General features: G+C 42.3%; 3 protein-coding genes across 3 annotated transcripts; 1 reads left to right on the top strand and 2 right to left on the bottom strand.

The window, feature by feature from the left end:
* Positions 1-23: 23 nt before the first annotated feature.
* Positions 24-8,762, bottom strand: LOC135340895 (uncharacterized). Its single transcript, XM_064537312.1, has 12 exons — positions 8,461-8,762; positions 8,087-8,148; positions 7,305-7,378; positions 6,922-7,006; positions 5,831-5,922; positions 4,524-4,610; positions 3,979-4,031; positions 3,347-3,580; positions 1,876-2,473; positions 1,137-1,490; positions 636-782; positions 24-406 (listed from the first exon to the last, which is right to left on the bottom strand). Exons 1-12 carry the CDS (start codon positions 8,527-8,529, stop codon positions 213-215), a joined length of 2,049 nt encoding a protein of 682 aa, XP_064393382.1. The 5' UTR covers positions 8,530-8,762; the 3' UTR covers positions 24-212.
* Positions 8,763-8,771: 9 nt separating this feature from the next.
* Positions 8,772-10,104, top strand: LOC135340901 (transmembrane protein 18-like). The gene is made up of 5 exons (XM_064537318.1): positions 8,772-8,856; positions 8,915-9,032; positions 9,212-9,266; positions 9,540-9,633; positions 9,852-10,104. Exons 1-5 carry the CDS (start codon positions 8,818-8,820, stop codon positions 9,960-9,962), a joined length of 417 nt encoding a protein of 138 aa, XP_064393388.1. The 5' UTR covers positions 8,772-8,817; the 3' UTR covers positions 9,963-10,104.
* On the bottom strand, positions 9,855-11,347 carry LOC135340897 (heparan-sulfate 6-O-sulfotransferase 1-like). The gene has a single exon (XM_064537313.1). The coding sequence runs from the start codon at positions 11,292-11,294 to the stop codon at positions 10,020-10,022; it is 1,275 nt and encodes a 424-aa protein (XP_064393383.1). The 5' UTR covers positions 11,295-11,347; the 3' UTR covers positions 9,855-10,019.
* Positions 11,348-11,387: the final 40 nt, after the last annotated feature.

Genomic DNA, 11,387 nt, shown 5'->3' with positions numbered 1-11,387 from the left:
GGTGCAGCATATAAACATATAAATTATACAAAACACACAAACAGCTTTATACGTATGTAATCACAAAAACACTCACACTTTGTTAAATAATCTTCTACACAATCAGATATTAATTATTTATAATAATATAATTAATTAAGCATTATATGCAGTTATTGTGTGTATCTATAACCTTTCAGAGTACATCCATTAATATAACTATACATATCATCCTAATAGCCATCCACTGAAACAGTTTTCTTAAGTCTTTTCAGCCTAAGAGCTTTGGCAAAAGCGGATTCTTCTTCATGATCTGAGTCACTACCGGCCTCGCCTTGTTGGGTGTGGTTTTGGTTGAAGACGTGATGGGCCGGTTGACTCGGACTGTTGTTATAGAGGAGGGGAGATACCCGATCATTGTACGATCCTGGAGGGGTGAAAGGTCAAGTCATAATACAATGTATCAGCACAATACGACAACAGCCTACAAACGTGGACCATAATCTATGCACTGCACTCTTCAATAGGGAATTATGAGCTTTAACTATAGTATAGAGCATACAAAACACAGTCATGTCAGTGTTGATAAGCTGCTTGTCATGACTACACATGGTCTCAAAGCAAGAGTAGGGTACGTAGTAGAGTAGGTCGCGTACCATGTGTGTGAATGTTGACGGAGGCACTCCTGACTGGTCCCCTCCCTGGACCTCGTGGGGGGCGATGAGACACGGGGGGTCCTCCCCTCATCATCATGGGGGAGGGGTTGGGGGCATGATTACGGGGAAGGGTGGCAATCATCCCAGCTATAGAACAAAAGTCACAAATAATTAATACTCTCACATGCATGAAAATACACTTCTCATGCTTACACATCAGTACATACAAGATGAGAAGCTTTACTCTCAACACTCTCAATGCTTTAAATTGAGCCTCTACTTCAAAGCCTGTTTTTGGAGGGGACATATATAACTTCTAAATTTAGTAGTCGTTAGGGACCCCTCATCACACAGAGCATATGTTCATTCCCGGCCATTCCAATTAAAGGCTATTATACAATTATTCCCTAAACGGCTCACTAAACGAAAGCTATGCACACGTACATGTATATGCCAGAACACACATGCAACATGTACTGTATATAATAACACAACACTCACAAGTTTCAGTGGAGAGCTTCCGTTGCTTGAGTCTGTTCATGAGGGCAGCCTGCAGATCATTCCCTGGATCTGCCTCCCTCACTGAGTCAAGATGTACCCGGCTTTGTCCAGGACTGTAGCTAGGGCCGATGGGAGGTGATAAAGAGCGAGACGACTCTGAGCTCTGATGTGACGCTAGACTCATTTCTGACGGGGAAACGGAGACGATGCTCGTGCGATTGTAAGGGGGTGCCATGCAGTCCATATCGTAGCCGGGAACAGGGGGCAAAGGTCTTTGTGTGATGTGGGCGTACTCTGATGTGGTAGGAGGGAAGTTGGCGGGAGGGGGAGGAGGCAGTTGTCCGGGGTAACCGCCTGGAGGGAGACCAAAATTAATAAATAATAGTAACATGTACAACTGGCTAACTGATACTTTATACAAACTATACAGTGATCATTATTTTGTTCTATGATATATAAAAGGAATAATTATATTTATCGCACACCAGCAATAGACATAATTATAGCAGTGAAGCAAGAGTGACCACTCTACTAAGAGTACAGTACCTGCATAGCTACGGCAGCATGGAATCAGTTAGGTATTCAATGACACAGAAGAATGATGCACAATCGCTTCTAGCAATATAGGTAATTGTATAAGATTACAGGGAAACTTTCTAACCCATAAGCTCATAATTACAAACATGAAGCAATAATTTAGAGCCAGATTGATTATACAACTACATGATTGTGTAAGTACCCATTGGGGGAGGTCCCGGTGGAGGAGGTGGATACATTGAGCCTGGGTAACCTGACGAATAAGATGGAGCTCCAGGTGCCATTGGAGGTGGGGGTGGTCCCGGTGGAAGGGGCGGGAACTGTCCACCTGGTGGTCCTAGTGGAGGGGGTGGGAATTGTCCACCTGGTGGTCCTGGTGGAGGGGGCGGGAATTGTCCACCTGGTGGTCCTGGTGGAGGGGGCGGGAATTGTCCACCTGGTGGTCCTGGTGGAGGGGGCGGGAACTGTCCACCTGGTGGTCCTGGTGGAGGGGGCGGAGCTCCGGGAACCATTGGTGGGGGTGGTCCAGGTGGAGGGGGTGGGAACTGCGAACCCCCCATAGGAGGGGGTGGTCCAGGAGGCGGAGGTGCCATGGACGATCCAATACTCGAATTGGGAGGCGTGGCCGATAATCCAACAGATGAGGCCATCCCGCCCACGGGAGTGGAGATCTCGTGGGAACCTGCCGACGAGATAGAGGTGTGAGAGTGGGCGGAGTTTAGTGATGCCACTGAGCCCTGGCCATGAATATGGTGATAGTGCTTGTGTGTGTCCGAGGATGACGATGGGATCTTCCAGTTCTGTGTGTGTGTGTGTGTGTGTGTGTGTGTGTGTGTGTGTGTGTGTGTGTGTGTGTGGGGAGGGGGGGTAATAAATATAGTATAGTCGAATACTGGCAAGTACGGTGTCGAGTTCAAAGGTTGAATTTTAATGACAGGTGATAAATGTTTCGACAACAGTGTTCCAAATTGAAAGCAAATCCCAAAATGATTATTGCACAAGCACAAACTTGTCATTCCTCATTCTGTGAAGCACTTTATAATTATAAGTACTACAAACACACAACACACTATAGGGCTGCAAACCACATCAAAGGAAACATGACATGCACAATGCAAACCCATTGTTTGTGCGAACACATGGCAACGATTAGTCATTACATCGTCATGGCCTCACAGTCATGCAGTGCATATCGACAAATAATTATATCTACATATTGCAATTTTATTCGGACCCATAATATTTTTGTTTAGACATTGCTCAGATTCCACTAAAATTCGAATTCCTGGAATCAAATTGAGGAAATCATGACTGTGCATACCATTAATTCAACAACTAAGAGTACTGGCTGCATGGATCACAAGTGCTACATAGGTCCATCAGCAACTAAAATTATGAAAATAGCCAGTGACACCTGCATGTCCATAACTATAGTGATGATATTCAGGGCTGACACACATACAGTATGTAACGATAGCTAAAACATTAAATCTGGTTGCCATTAATCTGAAAAAAAATAAACACTCAATTATAGTCAGGGGCACCTGTTCATAACAGTGATATTCAGGTGCACACACACGCATATGAAATAATAGGTCGATATCTGCAGGGTCCCCTAATCAGCCCCAGGTGTGGTAAACACTGCTAGTACATGTAGCTGCACTCAAGCGTACCTCAATAAACTCCTTAGCAATGTCAGGCAGCTCTGTAGGTTGTGTGATGGCTGCCTCCAAGTCTTGCAGTGAAGTGTTGAGTCTGTCCACTTCAGTGTACATACTGGACTCTATCTCGAGGCTCTTACTGTAGGCAGCCACAAACCCACAATACCAGGTTCTCTCCTCAAGCATGGCGTTGTTCAGCTGTTGCTTCTCACGCTCCTCTGTCTCGCGAAGGAGGCGCTCTCGTTCCTGTGAGGGGTGAGGGTGGGTAGTGTGAAGGGTGAGGGGTGTGGGTTGTGTGAGGGGTGAGTGTGTGAGGGCCGGGAGGGGTGTGTGGATGCAGTGTATCTAGCTACAAATCTAAATGCTATGTGAAGAATTATGTGGGAGACAAATAAATCCGTCAATACAGTTAATACTTCCACTGTAGTGCTTCAAAGGCACAGGGGAGGTTGGATTGTCTAACTGTAACTCACACTCATCACACTCTGGGAATACAAAATATGATATATTTAGACTACCAGTACGACCCCCATTATTTCCACCATGCAGTAGTAACCCATACACACACACACTGCATGTACGTACAGCCTAGAAATTATTTAATTATCAAGGGGACCGGGGTCAATTGTGTTTGTCTCACGCACCAGTCGTTGCCTGTCCAGCTGTTTCTTGAGGAGAGTTGCCTTCTCAGTCTTATCTGAAGCACACACAAGGAGACATGGTTACCACAATGATAGACTACACTTCCTAACATGCCGGTGCATATTTGACCCAATTTTGTGACAACCAGTGCCAAAACTTCCTGAGGACACACATTCAAACATAATGAGGAAGTTCAAAATACAAGTTTGGGCTTGAGTACATACATAATTTCCTGGAAAGGATATATATAAGTACACTATAGAGCTGTAAAGGTTAGCTATAGGTTGAAATGTGATGGCATTGCCAAAGTATGCATGAGCTAAGAGCAAACACAATATAAAGGATGTTTGCAAATGGAGTCAGTAAAATAGCTACAAACTCGGTTAGGGCTAACAAGGCAGACAAGCTAGACAAGCTAATGCACTGTACAAGCACTACCCACACAAGCCACCCTCTACATGGGCTGAAAGCTTTAGGTAAAAAGTTCAGCTCCATAAGAGGTAGAGTGCATATCGGTAATTAATGGCTAGGTAGGTATGGGACTAACCTTTTTTTAGCTTTCCCTCCAGGCTTTTCTGTGTCTTGGCAGCTGCTTTAGAGGCTTCCTTGATCTCCTTCACCGCCTTGTGGACCTCTGTGTGTGTGTGTGTGTGTATGTGTGTGTGTGTGTGTGTGTGTGTGTGTGTGTGTGTGATGTGTGTGAGTGTGCATGCGTGTACAAATACCTAAGTGTTTACGAGTGCTTCAAGTTTCCGTTTTATTGATTACACACTTTCTCTTATTGCGTTAGAATCAGGACAAGCTCATCATTACAGAAGCCAATAGCATCCCATTCCAGAGCTTCAACACAGTTAGAGGTAATACTATATCACTCTTACGTACGTCCAATAACACGAAATTCAAATAAAAGGACCTCCAGTCTCTATATGCACTGTAAACACACACACACAGTCATGCACTATGCAAACAGAACACAGGATGTATGAAGAGGTGTTATTTGCACGACACTTGGCATCATGTACAGAAAACATGAAAAATTGCAATGTAATTGTATACAACACACAATAATTATAAAACTTCCCTGTGACAATTAATACCAGCAGAATAATTTCACAGATAGCTGTTTACTTAATAGCTTCACTGGGAAAACACAATCCCCTAAATAATTCCTTAGACAGTACAACATACGTAAGACACATTCAACAAACTTTTAATATTTGTCAGACAAGGTGTGTACATTCCAGGACAGTATGAGCTAGCTGATAAAATATTATAATACCTGATAGTTGCTATGGGAAGGAATTGGCTGGCATGTAATATCCAAGGAATTGTACGTATCATATCTAGTAGCTGGCGGTAATATTCATGTATTGGGATTTGACTAAAGTGAAAATACACAGTGAGGTAAGTACAACAAACAACTCATTGGAGGATGTTATAGATAAATCCATGCGTTGATTTAAGATGCTTCAAATCATGTTAATTAAACTACTGCCAGTGAAAAACAGTACAGCTGGAAATAATAGCTGCCACTAATAACAGAGGTAGCTCACATGATTCACTGGCTTGTCACAATTAATGTAGTTTTAGAAAGCTATTAATAGGCTACATATCGAGGGTGACTGAAGTACAGGGTGATTACAATAACAGTATGTATGTACACAAACACATGCTCCACTTCACCAGGCGTAGAGAGTGTGGGCATTTCACACACACAGTGAAAGGTGAGCTCAACAGTTGAGTAAGTGTGCAAGTAAGTGTGCAAAACTAACTGCTCAAAGGATGCAATTACTGCATGTACAAGCATTCAGCGACTAAGGAATCTGACAAGCTGCTGGTTATTGTGGGCTCTACCTTTATCATGCTCTTTGTCCATGAGTGCAGTTGTCTTCTTCCACTGCTCAATTCTCGACTGAAGAGGGGCCAGCATCTTTGTAAGTAAAGCACTGTGGTGTGTGTGTGTGTGTGTGTGCGTGTGCGTGTGTGTGTGTGTGTGTGCGTGTGCGTGTGTGTGTGTGTGTGTGTGTGTGTGTGTGTGTGTGTGAGGGGGAGGATGCTATTACAGTGGTTAGTGACGCTGCACAGTACTTCATTGTTTCTTGTAGGGCTACCATGAAGTGCTAACCATGCATACAGCCACATCACAGAGGAGCACCAACCCACACACTTGGCTCTACACAGACCCAACAAGATTGAGGCCCATTCAAAACACACTCCACATAATTGCCACAATAACTATGAATGTACGAAATTGTTGAGATTATAAGAACAGATAACAGATGTTGACATGTAACACCCACAATGTTTCTCTTAGGCTGAGCCCTGTCAACAAAAACAGATGAACAAAGTTGATGTTCAGTAATTAAAGTCATCTCAGAACTACATGTACATTAATCACCTATAGCTTATGCTAAAGCCAGGCACTGGATAGCTATAGAAGAATTCAACACTAATGTCCTCAATATATTACTTTCATAGTTGCATTGTGCGCGAAAATCAATACCTATATATACCGATCTGATTGCGGGTGTGTTCATAAATTGTGTTTGAATTCTTATACAGATCTAGTTCAGTGCTACTTGACCAATCAACCCCCCCCTGCAGAAACCTATACAATGCTGACTTCCACATTGCAAGTACACACCATAACTACAGCAGAGCTATTGAGCTAGAACAGACAGGGGGTGGTCTAGCTAATGGAGGGACAGTACTGAGTGGCCTCAAAACAGAGCTGTCCGTAAAATGATCGATGCAAACTATCGCATCAACTATTTTGAAAAGGCAAAGGGCTGTGTAGGTGAAACAAAAAGTAAGAAAGACTACAGCTAGCTACTGTATATACAGGGAATTAATGGTCCAGGAAAGAGTGGGATAGTGGAAGAAATAGGGAAAGATATTATACTTATTATGTCTAGTTATATTGCATCAAATTCACATGCACTCACGAGTTGAGATCTTTCATTTTCATTTCTTGCCCTTTGTGCCAGTTGACCAGACTAGTGAGACCAGCTCCCACGTCATTCGTACCTCCTGGATATCAATACAAAGACAAACATTTTCAGCACCTGCTAAGATAGACAAAATGTACGTGTGCCTCCTAAAACCATTGAGACAAAATGATAGCACCCACACAAAACGTATCCCTTAATTAATTAATTGTAGAAGACTCTAAGTACTTTATTTAGCCTAACACAAGTTGTGTCTGCATTGAACAATTGGAGCTAATGCCACAACAGCTGTACAATGGAGACTGGCCTTGACAACAACTACATTGTAACTAGGTGTGTATTCTGTCTGCTTCTATCTCACAAGTATAATATGAATTTACCTTTAGCTCTACACGCGACATCAGACACCTTACTAAGCCCCTCGAGAAAACTGTGAAAAGCCACCACCGTTTGCCTGTGTGTGTGATGAGTGTGGGGTGTGTGTGTGAGTGTGATGAGTGTGAGTTGTGAGAGTTGTGAGAGTTGTGAGGAGCGTGGGTTGTGAGAGTTGTGAGGGAGGAACCCTTTTTTGGGTTGCTTTGTTAGTATTGAGTTGAACAAAAGGACAGGACAATTTGTATACTCTGAGGCACAAAAGGAGAGTGAGTAGATTCCAGGGCTAGCTAAAATGGAGTGAAAACTGATTACACTGTTCAACAACAAATGCTATCAACACACACACACACACATACACACACACACACACACACACACACACACACACACGAACTTGAACTTAAAATTGTATATTTTAAGTTGGACAAGAGTTGCTCGGATACAGAATGCATGTGTGCATAGAGAAACCTGATATGATCTGTTCAGAATTAAATTCCATAGTACTGGTAAATAAACTTCTTCTGAAAATTGGACATTATATCACTCATACACACCTTTAATGAACAGTTACAAGCTGGAAACAAATGAAAGGATACAGTGGTGTGTCTCATAACTAAGGTTCAGCTTCATAAATATTTACTCTATCACACTGGCACGTAATATACACAGAGCTGATTTGCGGCTGGTGATAATTATAACGATAATCAGAAATGCAGAACTGATAACCAGCCTAGAGTAAATACAGGTTTCTGAGTATACAGCTAGCAGCGTGATAGAGTCAACTTACTCTAACTGCTTGTGGAACTTGACCCCTCTCGCCAGAAATTCCTCCCAAACCGGTATGCTCCCCTGCAAAATGGGAGAAACAGTACAGCTGTCAGGCTATGTATCGGAGGGGTGGGACTGACACGGATTCTTGCAGCTGGCTATATTTTACTTGCAATATAGTGCATTTATATTGGTGCACAAAACACCTGCTACAACAACAGCGTATCCAAGGCCTAGAGCAATCGAATATGTTACAACTATCACATACGATCACATACGTGAGATCGAGGTATGTGTGTGGTGTGTCGGACATGTATTTACAGTAGTTCAGATTTCTATAGCTACTTGATGGCAAATATGCACTGACATGATGTACTAGTTAAATATAGTTACCTTCATATGTGATAGAATGTCTCTGAAGGTCTCTCCTAAAGAGCCCACTGTTATCTGGTCTTCAGACATCTCTAGAGCCTCTCTGCTGAAATTCTTGAGGTTAATGATCAATCAGACTCCACAGTAGAGAAGAAGTAGAGAAGTAGATCAGATATGATCACAATAATTATAGACTAAAACCTGCAACTTGTCTCGCTGATGAGCTACCAGCTCTAGCTATGCTATCTGTAAATTCTGCACAATTTGCAACATGGCCAAGATTTAATATGTTTACCTTTCCACATGCATTTCCGTAATCTGTGCGAGGCATGTCCGTATAGCCACATTGCGAGTTGTCTTACTTCCGGCGTGACAAGCATGTCAGAGTTGAGCTTTATCAAAGAGCTTTGGTATGGGGTAAGGGTACTGTAATGTTTCCACACAACACACAATACTTAAACCTCTTTTATCACAGGTTGATTGGACAGAGCCTTGGCTGTTGTGCTTACTCGGATTTCATGTATGCACTTTTTTAGCAATTATTTTACTCCGAAGACATATCTACGGCCAAGCTTCTATACTAGCAATTCTCGGTACGTTAATTTTCCTCTGGGTCCAATTTTTAACAGTTTAGTGTGTAGAATTTCATAAACATTTTATCAGAATTGCAGCGATTACTGTCGTGTGCATGATATCCGTCGTGCTTGATCGAGCTAGCTGTATTCAAAACAACCTTTATGGTAACTTGATCAATCCTGTCTCTCTCTCTCAGGTGTTCTGTGTGTAGCAACAGAATCTGTAAACGAATTTGCTGCTAAGAATCACCAGTATGTGCACTAACCTTGTAATTATGACATCATGCACTCATTACAAGCATAAGTGCACGTCTACGGTGGGGTATCTCCCAGGGGCTTCTTTTAGTGTGAGTCACTTGCATTTTTAGTGCAGGTGATTTTTCCTCTTGAAATGTTCTGTCACCCGCTTGGATTCCTACTTGCACCTGTCGATCACCCGCTTGATATTTGGAGCGCACATTTTCACCAGCACTTGTGTAAAATCCTAAAAGAAACCCTAGCTGATCTTTGCACGTTTTCTTGCAGGAAGTTCGCCCGACAACAATATTTCGACTCTGAAGGACTTTTCATCATCACTGTGTATGCAGTACCCTTACTCTTCAACTGTTCCATCATAATAGTAAGTTAACTCACATTGTGTGTATGTATACTTATACCTTTTATATACACCAACGCTAATTAATGTAATCCCGTGCATGCTGTTTTAATCATTTATATCTACCACATGCCATGCACACGTACGTACAGCCAATCTTATGCCATGCATTGTGGTAGCTAACCCTAACCCTAACCCCACACACCTTCATGCAATTTTCCCCCCACCATGAAAATCAACAGGTGTGCTGGTTGTACAATGTTTGGGATACAATGATCAAAGTTGGGGTTATGAAAGCTCGGAGAAAAGCCAAGCAGAGTGATGATAGGGACAAGCAAAAAAAAATAAAATGATTGAAATGTGCAGAATATAAAATAATATGAACAAGAATGAATAATGGTGATCGATCATCATGTATGTTCTGATATATCAAAAATTCCTTTGGTGAATTTCTTGGCTGTCATATTAATGTTAAAGTTGTGAATTTCTCTCACACTTTCGTCAACTTTTTGGATGTCCGTATTAAGTCCAAATGTCTTGGCACGTCTCGCAAACAGTCTGAGTGCATGCTCGTATAGTTGCATGTCTAGATCATTAACAGCCACGATCCTTTCGTAGAGATCACTTTCTTTCCAAATATCACGCAGAATGGGGGCGCTGTGTAGAAAAGTCATATCATACTGTTCCGGGGGCACTGAAAATGTCACATTGAAAACTTTCTCAAACATAAAAGCAGTTTCTTTTTGATATTCTGTGAGTCCAAAAAATGATAATTTCTCCAGATTACACTTTGCACTTGCTAGTAGTAATGCGTCTCGATTTTCAAAATTCGGATTGTAGCAACCGGCCGTCTCCAGTTCAGCCAACCACATGACTTGTCTGTTCTTGGCCCAATTGCTCTTGCAGGCAAGGTAATCATTCAGTGTCAGTTTAGGCCACGATTCACCCTCGTAAAATCGTGGATAGCAAGGTGGCATTTCTGAATCAGTTACTTTTTTCCCACCACATTTTTTTATCGCTGACCAATGAGCTCCTCTAGAAACATGTTCAAATTCGCTCAGAAATCGTAACACAGGGTGTCTCAAAATGGTCATGAAGTGGTACTGACTGTACTCACTCCCTTCCCCAACATCGAGGTCTTGTATACAGTTATGATACTCTGAAAAGGTCGGATGCACACCGCATTTCCAGCCAACTGTCTTCTCTGATAGCAACCATTGTGTAGTATTTGCATCTGATTTTCGTTTCGGACAAAAAATTCTCTGCTTTCCTTTCGGTAGACTTAATCTTTTCTGGACTCGAAGCAAAATGTATTCAGGAAGGTCACACAAAATCGTGCCGTTTTTCCTAACTGTTACAACATGTCGAAGGAAATCGGATCCACCCGTTTTTTGAATATGGATAACAATAAGTGTATCATTACCTAGTAAATCGTATGTGCGTTTATTCCGATCTTTGTCTTCGCAGGGGGTCAGTGAACTGTCTGTCGGATATGGAGTGAGGTCTTTGAATCCAATATAATGGTGTGGCAAAGCTTCATTCTTGCCAGTGTGGGTCCTAGGATGGCTAAGAAATAGACTTGTTGAGGCAAACAGAGTTATCAAGGTAACAATGCAAAACACAAACAGTTTCTTTCTGGAGCAGAAATTCTTGGGCTTTAACGGTTTATCATTGTCCGTGTTCATGTCTATAGAGGTCGAACGCAACGAGAGAGAGGTTTATAGCAGCTACATGTAGTCAACTTGGCGTCCAGCGTGTCTTTGACAGCTCATCAATTA

This window comes from Halichondria panicea, chromosome 9 (genome assembly GCF_963675165.1).
Source record: "Halichondria panicea chromosome 9, odHalPani1.1, whole genome shotgun sequence".
NCBI classification, from domain to species: Eukaryota; Metazoa; Porifera; class Demospongiae; order Suberitida; family Halichondriidae; genus Halichondria; species Halichondria panicea.
The sequence above is the reverse complement of the archived record's forward strand: the minus strand, read 5'-3'. Positions and strand labels throughout refer to the sequence as shown.

Excerpts from the sequence above, each read along its gene's own strand:
- LOC135340901 (XM_064537318.1), top strand. The coding sequence starts at position 8,818 with ATGTCAGAGTTGAGCTTTATCAAAGAGCTTTGGTATGGG. Across the intron at positions 9,033-9,211 it reads TTCTATACTAGCAATTCTCG|GTGTTCTGTGTGTAGCAACA; the intron begins GTACGTTAATTT and ends TCTCTCTCTCAG. Across the intron at positions 9,634-9,851 it reads TCAACTGTTCCATCATAATA|GTGTGCTGGTTGTACAATGT; the intron begins GTAAGTTAACTC and ends GAAAATCAACAG.
- LOC135340895 (XM_064537312.1), bottom strand. The coding sequence starts at position 8,529 with ATGTCTGAAGACCAGATAACAGTGGGCTCTTTAGGAGAGACCTTCAGA. Across the intron at positions 7,007-7,304 it reads TGTCGCGTGTAGAGCTAAAG|GAGGTACGAATGACGTGGGA; the intron begins GTAAATTCATAT and ends ATTGATATCCAG. Across the intron at positions 3,581-3,978 it reads AGCTGGACAGGCAACGACTG|GAACGAGAGCGCCTCCTTCG; the intron begins GTGCGTGAGACA and ends CACCCCTCACAG.
- LOC135340897 (XM_064537313.1), bottom strand. The coding sequence starts at position 11,294 with ATGAACACGGACAATGATAAACCGTTAAAGCCCAAGAATTTCTGCTCC.